Source organism: Scomber scombrus, chromosome 19 (assembly GCF_963691925.1).
Source record: "Scomber scombrus chromosome 19, fScoSco1.1, whole genome shotgun sequence".
In the NCBI taxonomy this organism is placed as follows: domain Eukaryota; kingdom Metazoa; phylum Chordata; class Actinopteri; order Scombriformes; family Scombridae; genus Scomber; species Scomber scombrus.
The window spans coordinates 8,247,783-8,266,589 of record NC_084988.1 but is presented as its reverse complement, the minus strand read 5'-3'; the positions used below and the strand labels follow the sequence as shown (position 1 = coordinate 8,266,589).

The window sequence follows — 18,807 nt, the reverse complement described above, 5'->3', positions numbered from 1 at the left end:
CCCAAGTGAGACTAAACAATTAAAAATTCAGAGACTTGACTATGAACCACAGTAAGTTTTCTACTGTGGAAATGTGATTATATTGTAAGGAAAAAATCCATGTGAAACAGAGCGCACACTGTGATTTTACTTATATGGTTGTGTTCTCAGTTAGTGTTAGCTTAATTATAGCAGCATATATCAACTACACTCACTATTCATATTTGAAGTGCAGTCAGACCACACATGTGACAAGCTCATCGTGTTATTTGAAGATTGTGATGTGGGTATTTTTCTTTAAAACTTATATCATGTGGTTTTCCAGACCAGAACTGTAATGGTGGCATTTTTAGATATTAGAAAATCTAAAGGAATGCTGAACAAGCTCGTGTTTGTTGTGAAGAAAATGTTTGCGCAAAATTTCTTAGAGAGAAAAACTCCCACTCCTTCCAGATGTTGATTTATTTCCTAGATTTAACTTCCTTTATTGTTATGATAACTATATATATCGTATATAATAATAATTCTATGCTTTGTCGAAAACTACATTCTCACATTTCCCTGTAGTTGTCAGTAACTGAGTAAGAAGAGAGCACAGTGAAGTGATTTAGTCATTTAAATGGAATTTCACTATAGAAGTTGTCACCCTGTTTCTTTCTTTCCAACTAAGCTGACTTTTAATTAACCATGTAGTTAATAGTTTCCAGCCATACACAAGTTTAATTTGATAATGGTCAGACTTTGAAGATTAAAGCAAAGAATGAGCTAAATCAATACAAAAAATTACATTTGTTTAAAAAAAAAGGTAAAATAAACATAATATAAGCAAATAAGTTAAATTTGGGGCTGTCAGAGTGTAGTCAAGTTTGAGTTACCTGGAAGCGAAGGATGATGGTCCAGATGAGACCGAGGATGAGGCGATGGTTGCCGTCGACGATGTCATGGGAGCCCATGTTCTCCAGGTGGACCCTCTGCTCCTTGAGGAACTGCAGGGCCTTGTCCACATTTTCCAAACAGTGGATACGCATGCGTCCCTTGGTGGGTTTTGGCTGAAGACAGAAAGGAAGGAAAAAGATGGAAAGGAATTTTTTATAGAGACAAGAGTCTGCACAAGAGAGAAAGAAATGATTCATGGAATAAAAAAAGGAGACAAAAAAATAAAAAATGTAAGGTTTGACAAAGGGAGCATCTCACCAGTCGTTCACCAGACAGCACCTCCAGCAGTTTAATGAGCATGCGTCCGTCCCGCAGATCCAGGTAGAGGTCAGAGATGCGACAGCCGACCCGGGAAAGGATCGAGTTGACCCATTTGGTGAAGGTCTTCTTCTGAACCGCCTCACGCTCATCTGGTGGGAGTACAAAGTCAAGAAAGAAACATGAGCTCCATGAATAATGAAATATCTTCACAGCTACAGAACAGCAGTCGGAGTTAAAGTATATCAGCATTTGTCTGAGGAAAGCTGCTTTGAAAGAGAGAGAAATCGTACTGGTTGAATTAATCCTCAGGCTGTGCTTTCTTGTGACTTTTGTCTTTTTCTACAGTTTATCTCTTTTATTGGATTTAGTACAGTATGTCAATCACTAAAAGGTGCTCTCTAGTGAAATTATTCCCCCATTAAAATGCAAATAATTCTTGGAAACAGCAGTGAAGTAGAAGTGCTGCATACTGAAATAAAGTCAGGTGCATAAAAAGGCAAGTGATACGTAAGCGTAGGTGTATTCATGCTGAATTGCTTGACTGCATTTTTGCATTAAAACTCAGGAATGACAGGGCAGAGAGCGATGCGGAGCGTACGAGCATCACTACGAGAGGTTTTTGGGAGGACGAGTGCTGCTGCCCACATGGTGACACATCTTGCCGGGCTCACGCTCACACTTTCAATCACATCTCAATGCACGGCAGATGTGCCTCCTACTCAGCAGCAAAAATAAAAGCATGTCTGATGGGACCATATGTCGGTGTGACCTAATGTACTAAACTTTGTTTATTTTGTTTGAGGACACGCATCAAGTAAATGGGAATGATGGTGGTGTGAGTAGGTGTTTGATTGCGATGAGAGGCAGCATTTGGAAAGCCTATGAAATACCTGAACTCTACCTGCATGATTTAAGCTTTCTCTTATTACATGCCCATAAGTTATTTCTCTGTTAATGTAATAACACTATTAAAGAGATTATGTGCATTGACCACAACATCTCAGAGGAGTACATACCACAAGATGCCAGATTGTTCATCTTTCAAAACATTAAAATATATAATTTAATAAGGCTTCATTCCAACATATTAACATCCATTTGGTAAAAAAAAGCCCTTCACTTTATTGTTTAGACAATATTTCTAAATCACGTAGGACTCCAGGGCTTGGTAATATTGTTGGAAATATTTTCTGACATCAGTATATATCATGCAACATCTGTGCTACATTACATTACATTAGTAAACAATACAGCAGCCATGCTAGCAGCTGTTTGAGGCTGTACTTACTTAGGCACAGTGGTGCTTTGAGCTGATGTAGCATGCTATACTGCCGTCAGTGACAATGCTAACATGCTGATGTTTAGCAGGTATAATATTTACCATGCTCCATATCTTAGATTGACATGTTGACATGCTAACATTTGCAAATTAGCACAAAATAAGTACAGCTCAGGCAAGTGTGATACATCATCTTTTTCATCATCTATGTCAACAGTTGGTGAAATATTTCAGTCTGAACCAATGTGCCGGACCGACCAAAAGACCACTAGCATGGCTAAATACTGCTCAAAAAATAGATAAAATTGCATGGGAATCATTCATTTGGACAACCACATTTTGCAAAATGAAAACAGAGTATATGATTTGAACTATGAACTTTAAGTAAAACCTGTAATGAGTTTTTTCTCGTACTGGACATAATTTGAACAAAGTCTGGGTGACATACTTTGGAATAATCTGGAGCAAGGATGACAGAAGGACATTACAAGTTGACTACATTTACATTGATTGAACCCACAACTCCCAGCAGACACACACACACACACGCACGCACGCACGCACGCACGCACGCACGCACACACACACACACACACACACACACACACACACACACACACACACACACACAGATCTGTGAAGTTTATCAGGGCAGCTGCTGGTGATGAGAAAGTCTCCACTCACTCATCCCATCTTGCACCACGTCAGTTCCCCTCGCTCTCCCTGCCACAGTTTGCCCTCTTTATTCCTGAACCCAAATATGACTGCAAACGAAGGAGTGCAAAGGACTGCATCCTTAATGACTTGTGTAATAAATGATTCAGACCCTGAGGCTGTGGAGAACAAGCAAGGAACAGCTTAAGAGGAGGAACAGAAAAAGCAGTGGGAGAAAAGGAAGGAAAGGGTGGTTGAAAGGGGGAGAGTGAAGAAGGTAAAGGTGATGCATTAAAGGTTAAGAAGGGAAAGGGGACAATAAAACAGAGTGAAATGGAGGAAGAAAGAAGAAAAAGTCTGGAGCAAAAGGAAACCAAGGAAACTCAAATGATGAAAGGGCAAAACAGATCAGACAGAACGTAGCTGTAGAGAGTGACTGAGATGCAGGCTTTCAGGTTTAGTCTACAGAGACCCAACCAGGAAAATAGAACAAGATACATTAGCTACAATTTCCCTGTACTGCTAAAAATGACCCAGTAAGTGCAGGGGGAAAAAAGCTCCGGCTCCGTACTTAGCATCATCAAAGAGAGAGAAAATCAGCTTTATTGTATGTAAAACACACAGAGCAGGGAGTAGAGTAAATAAATCATGTTTCATTCTGCCCCCCTCAGCAGAACAACAGCACGCACCGCTCCGCCACATCCAAACGGATAACCACAGCATGAAAAAGTAATGACAATTAAAACATGCAAATAACTCCAAGCTCCATTAGGAGTGTCAACGTTGATTTAGCCCGTCACAAACCGTTTTATCATCGTCTGTCAGCAGTGCAGAAAACAGTGACTGATAAGAGAGAGAGAGAGAGAGAGAGAGAGAGAGAGAGAGAGAGAGAGAGAGATAGAGAGAGAGAGAGAGAGAGAGAGAGAGAGAAAGAGAAAGAGAGAGAGAGAAAAAAAAGTATGCACCTTAAAACTAGTGATAAATTCTTTCTGAACTATTTGGGCTGCTGCCTCTGGAGGATTTTACAGTGGAGGTGGTAGGAGGACAATCCCTGAAACGTGCACATGGATCTCTCGTATTATCTCACATCGAAAGACCTTGAGAGGAGACAGATACACACAGATGCTCCTGGCCATTTAGGAAAGGATGGGATAAGCGGAGGGGGGGGGGGGGAGGGAAGTTGTTGCCTGCATGCATCCCCGCTGAGCAGTCTCCAGATGAGTAGTTCAACAAGCTCAATGTGACATCGGCTCTCTGTACGCTCACTGCTCAACAAAGCCCTCAAACTAAGTTCTGTTTAACCCACAAAATTCCTGTTGAGGTTTTGTAGAGCTGGGTATCAAGTCATTATGATTATATGTAAGATATAGTATTGTTTGATATTTCATTATTGTAATATCATGATATGTTTAGATATTGTATATTCCAGGTGTTTGAAGCTGTGAAAATTAAAATAATTTTCTGAGATTATTGATGTGTTCTCGCTTAATAACATGAACTATGAATAATTCTACTTGTTTAATCATCACAATTCGTTTTAGAAGTTGATCTTAAAGCAGCAACCCTCACTTTATATTTTGATATACATTATTGATATTGTCCCATCTGATTGAATCCTCACTCAACTCTAACAAACTTAATATAACAAGACAGGCTTGGGAATAGGGCTGCAGCTAACATTTATTATAATCGAATAATCCTTTTGATTATGGTTTTGATTAATTAATTGGTTGGTCTATGAAATGTCATAAAATTGTGAAAAATGTCAATCACCTTCTTCCAAAGGCCAGGCTACAACCTAAAATGTCTCGATGTGTCCAGACCAACTATCCACCACCCAAAGATATTCAGTTTACTACAAAAGAAACCAGAAAATATTCACATTTAAAAAGAATTTTAGCCCTTTTACTTCAAGATTGCTTATTCAAAAACTCATTGTTGTAATATTTTATTTGAAAGCACAAAGCCTCACAACTCTATCTATGTAAACCAATTGAAGATCCCAGTATAACTATGATAAAAGCTGCTTATTTTATAACAGGAGTGCAAACTAAACTGCCAAATCACAATAAAGGACATTTTTAGAATAGGATAAACAAACAGTTGGTGAAAACTCATTTTGACTGTTTTCTAGTAACCTTTAAGCATTTTAAAGTGAAATCCATTAAAGAAAAGTAACTATTTTACTTCTTCATTTTTAGACATGTGCACAGTAAAGGACTGCTTTATTAACTAGCTTTAAACTTTCTGAAAATGTACTCAGACTTCTCATATTTCAACCTGAACTATTGTTTTTTTATGAAACATATATAAAAGCCACAATGTTTTATTTACTTAATGTCTGATTTTAACTTCAGAGCTGCAGCTGAAAGGTAGCACGGATCAGGTTTTAAATAGGAGAGTACTGTAGCTACGACAGGCTGACTGCAATGTTACAGTATGTCTGATGTTTGGTTGTACTTAGTGCTGTTACAACAGAAGCTGCCATTGTCAAAGTGTACTTTCACATGAATTAAATATTCCTATGCGTGAGCAGCAGTCTTACAGTATATCTGACTTCATTCACTCTCTCTCACAGTTTATCCACACTGACTGGACAGTAGCAGCATCTTGTCCATCCTGAGCTGCATCCCTTTTCCAAACTTCCCAGCTTTGTCTCCCTGTATATCACTACAAGCCTTACTAAACATTCCTATGTTTCACATGCGTTTACTTAGTAATCTCTCATCCACTCTTTGACTTCAGTGAAAGCCCCATGACTTATTCATGCTGATGGATTTTCCCTGTATACAGCCTGGTCTGTCTTTTCCCACAGTCAACTCTTACTGGATGTGGACCAGTGGTCCCACAGCACCCGGCTACATGCCTGAGTCATGGTACCGCCAGGCTAAAGGGCCTGTCCAGGAGTTTAGATGAAACACTCCGTCTGTTTGTTTATGCTATTCCTCGAGAAGTTTACAGTCAAAGATGAACTGCCTGAGCCTCTGATAGGTGCAGCAGCTGAACATCAGATTAATGCACAAGTCGTCAAGGTTTCTTCATGCCACAAAAAGCAATACTGTTCGATATTTGTACTCATGAGGATTAAGAAAAGATGCTATATGAGCACATCGACTGCAAACCTTGACTAAAGTATAGAGTCAAACTCAAGGCGAGATTATATTTCCAAACAATAAACAGGAGAAATTTAAGGGCCTAAAAACTTGAAGAAGTAATCCAAGCACAGCTGAGGATAGCTGAAAGGTTAAAGGTCAAGGTCTCAGAAAAAACAACAACAATCATGTAAGTGTGGCGCAAACACTTTTCAGCAACCAGGGCAACAGAAATATTCAGCATGTCAACTTCCAAGAAAGACATAAGAAAACTGATGAATGGTTGAAATCAATAAATGCTAAACAGTGTTTTTCTCTATTCATTACTTATGTTTTTTTATTATTGTTGTTCTGTCCAACTTCATTCTCCTGCAGTCTTGATCAGATCTCTCTAATAATAGCTATATAAAAAGTTTTTAAAAATCTTGACGTGCAATTGGCGGATCAATACACTTGGCTCTGAACACTTCTCTGATTTAGAAAAGCTTCAAAGTTTGCTGCTTCACATATCAGTTGCCTCTGCAGCCTTCCAAATAAGTCAATACTTGAAATCTAGCAGAGGCAGGGATAGAAAGGAGAAAAAAAAGGACGTTTCCCCTCTCTGTTCCTTCATCCTCTCCTCCATTTTCTTCCTCTCACTAATGCACTCCTGTCATCAGGGAGTTGGATAGCATAGTGCAAGCTAACAAAAATCCACAGTGACGGCAAACCTCTCTATTAAAAAAATTAAAACTCAGAGAAATTGATTTCTTTTTCTTTTTCTTACGCCAAAGCAATCATGCATGGACAAAAAATAAAAAATAAAAATTTAAAAAAAGGAGTCTGGGATCAAAACAAGCTAATGCTTTGTTCTTTAGAACAATTTGTGAACAGTGAGGGCCATAAGGAGAGCAAACAGCAAGCTCAAATGATGAATATGTTTGTTATTCTAAAGAAAAAGCAGCATATCGGCGTACATAACACTAGCTGGCAATGAATGGCTTTAAGGGGAAAAACATCACAACCTTTTTAGGAGTTTGCACTATGAATTATTCAAGGCCAAGTCAGTGAACAATTGGGGCAGAGCTACAGCTTCCTGAAAATAAATAAATTACTACCCAATACATTTAATAAAAAGGACCAATGTGATGGAAGCTCTGACCGTGTGTTTTTTTTCTGTTTTTTTTGCTGCCTATTTCAAGTTCTCACAACAGGATGACAAACTAACCTCACACTTGCTCATACATCACAGCCCAACCTCCCTGTGATCCTGTCCTGGGCTAAACACAAACACAAGTTGAGGGGACGGGAGGGGCGCGACTGGAAAAGTGTTAGCTCTCTCATCTGTGAGGTTGTGGTGGTGGGGGGGGGGGGTTACAAAAAAAGTCTCTCAAACACACACACAGTTGCACAAACACCCACAGCTCTTCCATCAGGACCCCCTGTACCTTGCAGCTGCCTGAATCGTCCATCCAGGATGGAGTTGAAACAGATGTTGGAGGTGCTGTAACTCAGCCAACGCGCTCGCTTCATACTCTTGGCTGAGGAGGAAGAGGAGGAGGAGGAGGGGTGGTGGAGGGCGGGGGGAGGCTGAGGGCGAGAGGGCGCCTGACGTCTTGGGGTGCAAGAGGAGGATGAGGACGACGACGACGAGAAGGGGGAGAGTCTCATGGGTGCCACGGTGAGCGGGATGTGCAAGTGGGTGCCGTTCCTCTCCAGGTGGTTCTCTGGCTCCTGTTTCTTGCTACTACTCGCCCTCCCTGTCTTCCTGCTTTCGGATCTCTGGGCCCGGTGGACCGGTGGGGTGCTCCTGCTCCGGCTGCTGCTCATGCCAACCCGTGATGGGGCCTCTTTTTCGGCTAGGGCATAAGGCCGGCTGGCAGCCTCCTTTGTCCCTCCGCCGCTGCTACTCCGGATGGATGTGGTCTCCCTGCTGCTGGCCTTCAGGCTGATCTTGACCTCTCGGAGTCTGGGTTGGCTCATGGGGGCAGCGCGCAGCAGGCACGGGCTGCTCATCCTGACCCCCGCACAACAGCGACAACAACAGCACACAGCCCCGGAGCCGGCAGAGGAGCTTGGCACTCCACGTCTCTCCTCTTCTCTGTCTCTTGGCTCTCTGTCCTCCTTTTCCAGATCCCTCTCACACGTACTCCTGCCCCCTCCCTCCCTCCTACCCACCCTCCCTCCTCCTGTTTCTTTCTTTCTAACTCTCTCCTAGCTGCTGGTGTGATGATGCTGTGCCTCCACTCTCAGGCGGCACGAGGGCTCAGGCAGCCTTCAGCTCAGTTCAGAGTGGTTTCTCTAGCCCCATCCATGCATACAATATGTTTCAATACATCCACGTGCTCCCAATGAGCCTTGCGAGACTCCCTCCCACGGCCCAACACTCCCACACAGTCGTGACATCACTGAATGTGAAGTGTATGACAGGCACAGTTGTGATTTCCTACATAAAACCACCCATCCCGAAAGAATGTGTCTTTTTTTTTAGGCTTACGTAAGGCGCACTGTAAATGACTGGATATTCATGTGTTCTGTATGTGCTTTGAAGGCACACAGGGTGCCTATTTCTGAGTTCACAAGCTGTAAATCGGCAGCAGGTGTCATTCACAGTCTCCCTCATCTCCTGCTTCACTTTCCTCCCTCCTTCTCACACTCTCCCTACTGTCTCTCTCACTCTGACAGGAAACACTGATTGCATTACAGAAACATCAGTGCAGCAGCACTCTAACACAATATCACCAACACCCACACAGAAACCTTCATCACTTAAAGAGACAGCGAGGGAGAGCAAGAAGAGTCGGGAGAGCTGCAGGATAAAACGGTCCTGAGAGGAATCGAGCTATTTCAGCCACCCAGAAGTAGAGCTGGTTATCGGATGTTAACAGTTTTTTGGTACCACCCAAAGTGTATCTGCATTGAGTAGCAGAAACTGTCAGGTACTAAAAGCTGGTGTTTACTTGCTCTTTGATAAGATAGTTCCTGATTGTAAGTTATAATCCTAAAGATTTTAAATTGTTTTTCCAAGTTTTTAAACTATTTATGTGTGGTGTGTTTCTTGCAGGAGTCATTTGATGTATTTGCATTCTGTAACTGTTTCTCGGCTTCAGTCTGAATCACTCAACTTCAAGGAAATTACCAAAATTGCCAACTCCGACTCTGAGAGCGACTCCCGCTGCTCTTTGAGGGAGCTCTCAAAGAATCTGTGCAGCAACGAGGATTCTGGGAGAACTAATCCACCTTAACAATCACTTACATGAACATTACATCTCAGTCAATTCAACAATACCAAAGGCCTCGCTCAGACGGAAGAGTTTGGGGCCTTGGAGACAGCTGATATGAGGATATGAGTAGAGTAGTTGAATTATAAAGGTCTGTACACCTGTGCAAATGATTGAATGGTACTAGTCAGCTGCTAGCCAAGCAATGAATGATGATGAATTAGCCAATGATTAAAAAAGCATGAATGAAGGAGCAGATTCCAATCAGTTCCTGTGGTGCTCTGCGCCTGAACTAACACAGTGCTCAGTACAGCTCAACACTGATTCATAGGTCCAACGTATCAGATGAAATGTTAGTAAAGAAATGTACGATCATGAGGTCAGTGTCAGTGTGATGGGATCAATCTTCTCATATTATGGTTCGTTTGGATGTGATTTTATAAGGGGTTGCAATTCCTCGCTACCGAAGGTGCTTTTGTTGCCGCGAGTGGACGATACATGTGTTAACAATAATAAAGCATCAAATGATGGTGTGTGATGCAAAACGAGTTGTCGTAGTGACAAACCTGCTGAGAGTTATCCCTCGATCTGCATTCCCCCTCAGGTCTAAAGTGCTTTGTAATGTCTGTCAACTCACTGTTGTGGTTTCACAGCCTGTTGGTGCTTCGGCTCACGCTCTCCACCTTCAGCAGTGACGTTTCCAGAAGGAGCACACAGGTGTTTTCATTGAATCTACTGTACACTATCTGCCCAGCACCAAACTGCAGACAAAGTTATCAGCCATTTAGCACCTAAAGAAACACATATTTCCCTCAGAAGCTGGTGGAGAGTAGAACAGTTAAAAGGAAAGTGAATATTGGATCTAATATCCATCAAGTGGACACCTGATGGGCGGCTGTAACCCAGGAAATAGAGCGGGTCATCCACTAATTGAAAAATTTGCAGGTCGATTCCCGGCTCTTCCAGTCCACATGTCAAAGTGTCCTTGGGCAAGATACTGCACCTTTCCAGCACTGGTGTGTGTGTGTGAATTGGGTGGATGTGGCTTGTAGTGCAAAAGCTCTTTGAGTGTTTAGTAAACTAGAAAGGTGCTATATACATGCAGTCAATTAACCATTTACCAACATAACTCCAAATACATGCTAGTGACTGTTTCTACTCACATGTCTGTGTAAATTTGCAACTGTTTGCAAACACCGTCACTATGTATAACTTTATAAGATAATATGTTGCGTTGTTGTGCCTCTGTGCCAACAGTAACTTTGTCTAATCAAAACTATTTTAAATAAGCACATTTCTTGTATCGCTGCAGAAGAACATATTTATATCCTCAAAGGTAATGTTTGAAGAAAAGGACACAGTTTTGCTAACAGCACCAAAACTATTATCACAAATGTACAAACTTGAGCTATTTAATGCTACCCAGGCGTGTCTTCTCCACAGTGTCAAACTCGTGTCTTACAACCTCGTGGCTGACCTCTTCTGTGTCTGAGGATTTACAGGCATGAACATGGTATGACCCTCGACTCCCCTTTTCTGTTACACTTCCATCCATCGCAGAAACACTGCTATTTTAAAACCTGGAGCTGCCGGCCCACAGGTGGGTCAAAGCTTACAAGCTTAGCCAGAAATGCCAGAGATCTGTGCTATGGTGGGCAGACGGGGAAGGCAGCTGTCCAGATCGGTCAGATAGGAACATTCAGAGAATGTGCAAGTGATCCCGGTTAGTTGCAGAGGGTGCGGAGCGGTGTCAGATCTCAGCTGCTTGGGGATGTGTGACACCACGAGATAGACACACACACACACACACACACACACACACACACACACACACACACACACACACACACACACACACACACACACACACACACACACACACACACACACACAAACACACACAAACAACAACACCTGCAGATCCCTAACTGGGAGCTTTGGAATAAAATCAACTATCGTCTGGAGCTTGATTTTGTAATTATTTGACTAAATTTGAGTGAAGGTCAGTATATCCAAACATGTCAAAGTTAAAGAGGCAGTCACCCATTATAGCTCATCCTTTCTGCCCTTCCCTTGCTCTTAAAAAGACACTGTCATCTCAAAAATTTACCACACAAATGCCTCAGAGAGGACACAGCCTGTTTACTATGCAGGCACTCACCTGCAAGGGCCTTGATGCGCGAGCGCTCAAACAGCCTAGCAGAGCAATTGTCATTGTCTAGTTCTTCATCAGAGAGCTCAAAGCGGGTGTTGATGTGGCTGTACTGCTGCGTGATCTCAGCATTGTCAAAGTCTGTGGTGGAAGTCATGGCGGTAGCCAGCGTGGCAAGCAGGTCGGGGGACGGCGGCCGGCGTCCTCAGGTGCTCTGGGTGAAGAAGGAGATGGCAGGATGAACTGGAGGAATTCTGAAACAGAGAGTGAACACACAGATGTTTTATGATTGATTATGATGATTATCTGGGGTTCAGCAGTGGAGCTGAAATGATTAATGAGTTAGTCGATTGACAGAAAATGAATCAGCAACTGTTTTCTTTATCATCAATTCATAGTTTTAGTAATTTTTTCAGCAAAAAAGGTGAGAAAATTATCCGGTTCCAGCTTCTCAATCATGAGGATTTGCTACTTTTCCTCATCTTATATGATAGTAAACAAATTGTTTTGGTGGATTTGGACTGTCGCTCAAGGAAAATAACATCGGATGGCTCCATGATTAATCAATCAAAACAACCTGATGATTTAACTCATAATGTATATAATGACTCTTTGTTTTATTCAGCAAATATAGAGTAATAATATTATCAGAAATCTATTAAGAGCAACAGAAACAAAAGTCTAAGAATAAAAAACAGTCGGTGTCACCTTTTTGCCTGTTTTCCAAAAACAAACAACACTGTCTCCCTGATCACTGAGAAATCTGATTGATCTGATTTTCACCTGACTGATGACCAGCACTGTTATCAGTCTAGATAATTAGATTTCAATCATCACCTATAAATAGAAAAAATAAATGACACTGCAACACGATTTCATATAATTTGAGCCTTAACGATGCAGACATTTTCTCCCACTTACTGCTTCAAACAGCAAAAAGAGAAATCATGAGCAACAAAGTTATTCAAGTTTACAAACCCAACTGCTCTATGATTCTCTACTTCAAAAGATACTGCGGTGATAGGAGGGAAAATTAATAATAATAGGCTCACTGCAGTTTAGGTGACAGTGTGTATTTTGCTGTTAAGTTTCAGGGTTTTTTTCCAGTGTGAAGGGCTGCATCTAAACCTGGCACCAGAATTTCATTTAGGCAGTTTCGGGCATTTCTAAAGTATGTGATCACAGATATTTCACAGATACATTTTAACACAGAAATCTCGCCAATTGTAGCTTCCAAGCGAGCCCCTGTGGCGCCCATGAACTCCATTTTGTGCGTGTCACTTTGCTGAACTGTCACCCTGCAGTGTGCGACTGTGTATTCTTTGTGTGGAATGGCGGGTGAAGGGTAGACGCTCAGATAGCTCTATCTGGGTGCAGCATAGCTCTCTTATCATGGCTCACAGGGGGAGGGCAACCCCTCTGTACCGTAGAACACGTTGAAACCGCCTTCTTTTAAATGATGCAGCTCACGCAGTTTGAACTCTGAGTGTGTGTGTGTGTGTCTGTGCGTTTTACTGTTGGCGGGTATCTGGGAGAATAAGTGTGTGAGGTGAAGTGAGGCGGAGAGTGTTTATACAAAAAGCATAAAACATGGCAGAGTGTCATTACTGTATGTGTCTCAGAGTGCATGCAATGACTGTCACAACATCAGAGATTTATGTGATACCATTAGAGATATGACAAACAATCTCCATTTTTTTCTACTATATTTTTAAGATTTTATGAAATTAACTTTTTTTAAATAGCCTAATTGAATTTAGTTCCACAATGATAGGAGTAATGCACTCATTTCATCAATGTAAAGTACATAGATGTACAGCTAATCTCTACTCATTTTAAGGAAACTATAAAAAACTTTAACATAAAAAAGTGATTAAAGTATTTAGATACCTAAATTGAGAAAACCTAGCAACAGCAAGTACACATATCTCATTACAAATAGAAGTCCTATATTCTCAACTTTACTCAAGTAAAACATACATGCAATGATATTTTTTGCATATAAAATCTTAATCTGAAAAGTAAATATAACTATAGATGTAATATAGTAAAAATTATATTATATTATATTTGTCTCTGAAAGTAACTGAAGTATCTCAGTGAGCGTACTTTGTTACTTTCTGCCTCTCCTGGCATGAATTCATCATGAGACCACAGTGAATGTTTCAGAGAAGAGGCCCTCAGTGATGCACAATGACAGCATCTTACAGGTCTCCCTCCTCCTGCTGCTCAGTATCAGTCCTCTGCAGAGGGCTGTTATCAGCCTGGGGATGCTCCACCCACCAGTGGGGATCCCCTTATCACCTCACACACAACCTGGACAGGACTACTGCACAACATACTCTTTACAGACTCTACAAACCCATATCCACGGACTGCCAATATGCACTGTACTGTATACAAAACCCATAAGACTAATCATGTCTGAGGACCGACTGACTGCTCAACTTAGCAGCCAAACACAAACCAAAGCAAATTGTGTGAGTGAGCTGGGACTTGTAGTGGGAGCTTGTATACAATGATAGGAGAGCAAGCTGTATTTAGAGCTCTATAAAGGCCTCCTCCTTATAGACAGTCCTGTGACAGAAAGGTCACAAGTTAACCGCCTGCCACAGCAGCAAGTGTGTGCCTGTCAATGGAGAAGTGTCCTCTTGTGATGTCCTTGAGCAAGAGACAGAACTCCTACATACGGACGTGGGACAAATTAAAAGAAAAATCAACATGAAGTGTCACCATGTGCTGCCAAAGCACTTTCAATGCACCTAGGCATTGAATCTAGTCTCTGAAGTCTATTGGAGGGATGAACATCATTATACCAAAAGATATTCCCTCATTTGATGTTTTGATGATGGTGATGAGAGCGCTGTCAAACACATCAGTCCAGAATCTCCCATAGGTGTTTAATGATGTCTTTCCTATAGATCTAAATGCAGATGTCACTTTAGTCTCTGTTCCTATTGAAACAGCAGCCAGCTGAGCAGTCTTTGTGACTGAAGCTCCTGCCATCAGTGCCCCAACAATGAACCCTCTTTAAAGTCACTTAGATCTTTTCCTCTTGCCATCTTGATACACAATCATAATCTGCTCAGCATTTTTATACATGCCACAGAGCATGATTGGATGTTAATTGCTTAATTGTACCATGTAGTGCACCTGCGTGGAAGCATCTGCTTTCCTAATGCGTCTCCACTCATTTGTTCAGGTATTTCCTATAATTTGTCACCCATCTGTAACTGCTTACTTACAGTTGGTCACCCAGGCCACAATAAAAGCTCCAAACTCAATGAGATGCAATCACTGGTATGAAATACTGAGTGAGGGGGATAAACAGCTGTACACTATTGTACATGTGAGGAATTTCAATTTCCATTAAGTCAACAATTAACATTTTTTGTTGCCATTTCTATTTTCAAAAACTTTAGTCTATAAAGTGTTTTAAAAAGTAACAATATTGCAAGTTCCCAGAAAAATGAATAGTCCAAGACATGCTACCTACAATTAAAAATACGCCATAAAAAACATGAAATCATTGCATTTAAACATTTTCCTTTATAAATTACTTAAATGACGATGATGATGAAAAGATGCAATTACTATAGGAATCAACTAACTGGTTAAACAACTAAGTGTTTTAGCACTAGTTTGCATGTGTCTGAATTTGCCAAAGCTAACACCACTGACACATAAATGATGTAATTGTATTATCAGTCATATTATCATTGTTAGCATTAAAAAGTACTGGGCATAACTCAGATATCAGGTTGATACAGGTGACACATTATTGAGCTATTATTGGTCTCTACTGATACGACAAATTATTTTGGCAGCACTTATTCTCTCTGTCACCTGTAGAGGATAAAGTCCTCTCTTCACGGTCCAGTAAATACAATACTTTCCTGGCTGCACCTTGTGAACTCATTACAGAGAGGCCCTGGATAATTTCTCAAAAGTAGAGAAATGCCAAGACAGATGATAAAAAATGTCAGCTGGAACTGCTCCACATATTCAAGTTATGCTTAACCTCAGAGGATTTTTTTTTTAAGTTTATTTTTGCTAGAAATAACAATAATGCGACATGAGTTATGATTTCTGTGGACGCGGCGCTGCACATAATAGCCTCTGCAGCATTTGTAAAAATGGTTAAAAGGTGCGAATGAGATTTTTATATGTATGTTTTGCTGAGTTTGGATATAAAGTAATAAAAGAAATTCTCTGAAGCCACAAAAACAATACTTTGTTTTTTTAAGGTGTGAAAAAAATACTTTCTTTTCTGCTGCTTGTGATTTTAATTGACTGCACCAGTTTCTCTTGTTTGTTGTTACACCAGAACTACAATGTAAACACGTATTTACAATGTAAACATCAAAACAACGCCGGCAAGCTTTCCTCCGGCTGCACTCTGAGGAGCACAACACATTAGCTGGCGAGGAGTGAGCACATTATTGGGAGTAACACAGAGTCAAATGGAGAGGATGAAACAGGAGATGGGTGTGGTCGAGATGTGTAACCTACAGTGTGTGTATGAAACTGTAGCAGCGGCAGCAGCAGCAGCAGCAACTGGATGGTGGAGAAGGGAGGCTTGTGGTCCAGGAGAGAGTAAATCTGAGACATAAACACAAAGTGGACAGAGATCAATATGGAGGAGGAAGAGGAGGAGGAAGAGGATGAGGAGAAGGCTGGTAACTGGGATGAGTGACCACTGAAGTCTGCAGCTTTCTCCTCAAACTGCCAATATGAACAAACTAATTATTACTCATGAATTTGAACAAGATATAATGAGTGCAAAAACACTCTGTTTAGCATAATCCATACTTGCACCGTCATGTAAACAAGCTGTGACAGGGTATAAAAAAGCACGGTTGTGGTCAATATTGTTTTGACTGGAACAATACTGCGCCCGATCTTGTGAGAGGTCATAAGGAATCGATAGTAAACTATTCCTGGAGTGTGTTTACACAAAAGTCCCTGCTGGTCCAGACATGGCGACACACTCTTGTCCTTTTAAGGGGTATGAGGGAGAAACTTTTGTGCAGGCAACAGTTCATTACAAAAGCCACAACAGTGCAAGGACATTTTATGCATTGTTAGGTGCTGTAAGACAGAGAAAATATATAATAATAGACTTCAGCTTAGGTTAACATCAGTGGTAGAATGTAACAAAGTACATTTACTGAAAGACACATTTGAGGTACTTTCCGTTTGAGTATTTCCGTTGCATACTGCTTTGTATGCTACTTATACTGCATTACATTTGAGAGGGAAATACTGCACTTAATACTCTACATTTATTTAACAATTTGAGTTACATTACAGATTCAGATTTATCATATAAAACATGGTTATCTAATACAATGATGCATTGTAACAGAATAATACTTAAAATGAGCACCACTTAAACAATAACTATAGCTCAGCTTTAATGGAAAAATGCTATTTCTTTATTAAAGCATCAGTAACAACAATTCAGCTACATAATCTAGGCCTATAATAACACTAAGAAGCCTTTTTTCAGCATTATAAGTACTTTTGATACTTTAAATATATCGTGTTAATAATCCTATTTCATAATATGTAAATTACATTCTAAAGGTAGGACTTTTACTTGTAATAGAGTATTTTCACATTGCAATACTGCTTCCTTTACTTCATTAAAGGGTCTGAATGCCTTACTCTTGGTGAGTTACAAACAACCTTTCGAAGAGCGCACTTTTTCACGCGCAAAGACGCACAGTGGCGTCATTGTGCGTAAATGCGACTATCGCGCCTGCTGCGGCCTACTTACAGTCAGAGATAAGAGTGAAAATTCAAGAACTTAAACGAGGCCAAACTTAACCTAAACAAAAAGTGACTACATCTAATAGCCGCAGAACATTTGGTCATTGAAATTAAATAAACAGTCTGAGAGCATTTGAAAACGACGTCATTATTTAACATGGCAGCCTTGTCCAACAGGTGGTTTGGAGGAAACTTTAAACTCCCCCCATAATAACAACGGCAAACAATTGTAGGCGAAATGGAAAGAGTGCCGTTCAGTGACAGGAACTATTTGGCCAAAGATCAATAATTTTATTTAACAATGGCGCATTAGCAGCGCCTTCAATTTACACTTACTTGCTTCTGGATGTTGTCCCGTCAGAAAGTGTTTATGTTGAGCCTTCTCCGTGCCAATAAACCAATTATAATCCCATTGAAGCAGCAGGGTCCTGGTCAGAGCGGAGGTCTCCACAGCGCGAGGAGGGCACGGTCCTGAAAGGGGGATGAGGGAAAGGGGCTGTAGGCGCCGCGCGCTCCACGGTCATTCCCGAAAGCCACCGACTGACCCACCCTGCCGGGTTAAAAATAAAGTGGGCGCATCCAGTACATGATCTGTGCGCGCAGGGGAAGGACATTCCTGACAAGAGCTGGTGACTCTAAATGGCAGAGACACTTCTGATCTCCTGAGCACTCCCCCACTCCACTCCACTGCACCCCGCCCCGACCCTGGCTCTAATCGCACACATAACACCCACCCACCCATCGAGACCCTTTCAGAAATGTCACCTCCACTGCCGCCTGTATGAGCGTGTGTATGTGCCATTTACACGCAGAGAGGTCTGGACATGCAGAGAAGTGCTGGAAACAGATCCCTCACATTACAAAGGATGTCTATCAGTTAGTACCAGAATGAAAACACCTGTCAGATATAATGTGACACACACACACACACAAAGAAACTTTTTATACTTGTTGATTTTATGCTTGAGGAATTTCTTTGGAACAAATGTCAGTAACTATGAGACCAGAACAAAACAGGACACACCTCTGGTATCAATAAAATGACATCTGTTTTAAAGAAAGTCTCCCATTAAGATGATCTGGATTAGAAACAACAGCAATATCATGATTTTAAAAATATTAAAGTTTTTCTGTTTCTGTTTCTAGAGGTTTTGCAGAAAGGCATTCACTGTATATTATCTGTATGTGTTCAGTAAACACTGTTAGGTGAAGTCAGTAAGGTTCTGTTTTGAAGTCTGGATCAATAAAATGAAATGTTACTTAAACTTTAAAAAATCATACTCAATGTTTCTCAATATCTGACATGATGCCTGATTTTTTGGAGCCAATAAGACACTTCTTTTTTCATGTAAGAAAAAAGTTATTAAAGATTTCTTCAGACTTGGTTTAGGATATATAAATGCTCAGAATATTTTGTCTGATGTGTTTTTTCCACCCCAAAAAAAGTTCAATTACGTAGTAAAAAATTCTTAAAATTAT

General features: G+C 40.9%; 1 protein-coding gene across 3 annotated transcripts in view; it reads right to left on the bottom strand.

The window, feature by feature from the left end:
- Positions 1-17,871, bottom strand: part of sptb (spectrin, beta, erythrocytic) — a 43,741-nt gene extending 25,870 nt beyond the window's left edge. The window contains exons 1-5 of one of the 3 annotated variants that reach the window (XM_062440470.1): positions 17,665-17,871; positions 16,066-16,155; positions 11,563-11,807; positions 1,174-1,325; positions 855-1,028 (exon numbers count right to left, since the gene is read on the bottom strand). In XM_062440470.1, the coding sequence (XP_062296454.1) occupies positions 855-1,028; positions 1,174-1,325; positions 11,563-11,710 (474 nt within the window). In that variant the 5' untranslated portion in view covers positions 11,711-11,807; positions 16,066-16,155; positions 17,665-17,871. Of the gene's footprint in view, positions 1-854; positions 1,029-1,173; positions 1,326-11,017; positions 11,109-11,562; positions 11,808-16,065; positions 16,156-17,664 lie in introns of those variants that run through there. The other 2 variants (XM_062440471.1, XM_062440472.1) reach the window with 2 other exon arrangements.
- Positions 17,872-18,807: the final 936 nt, after the last annotated feature.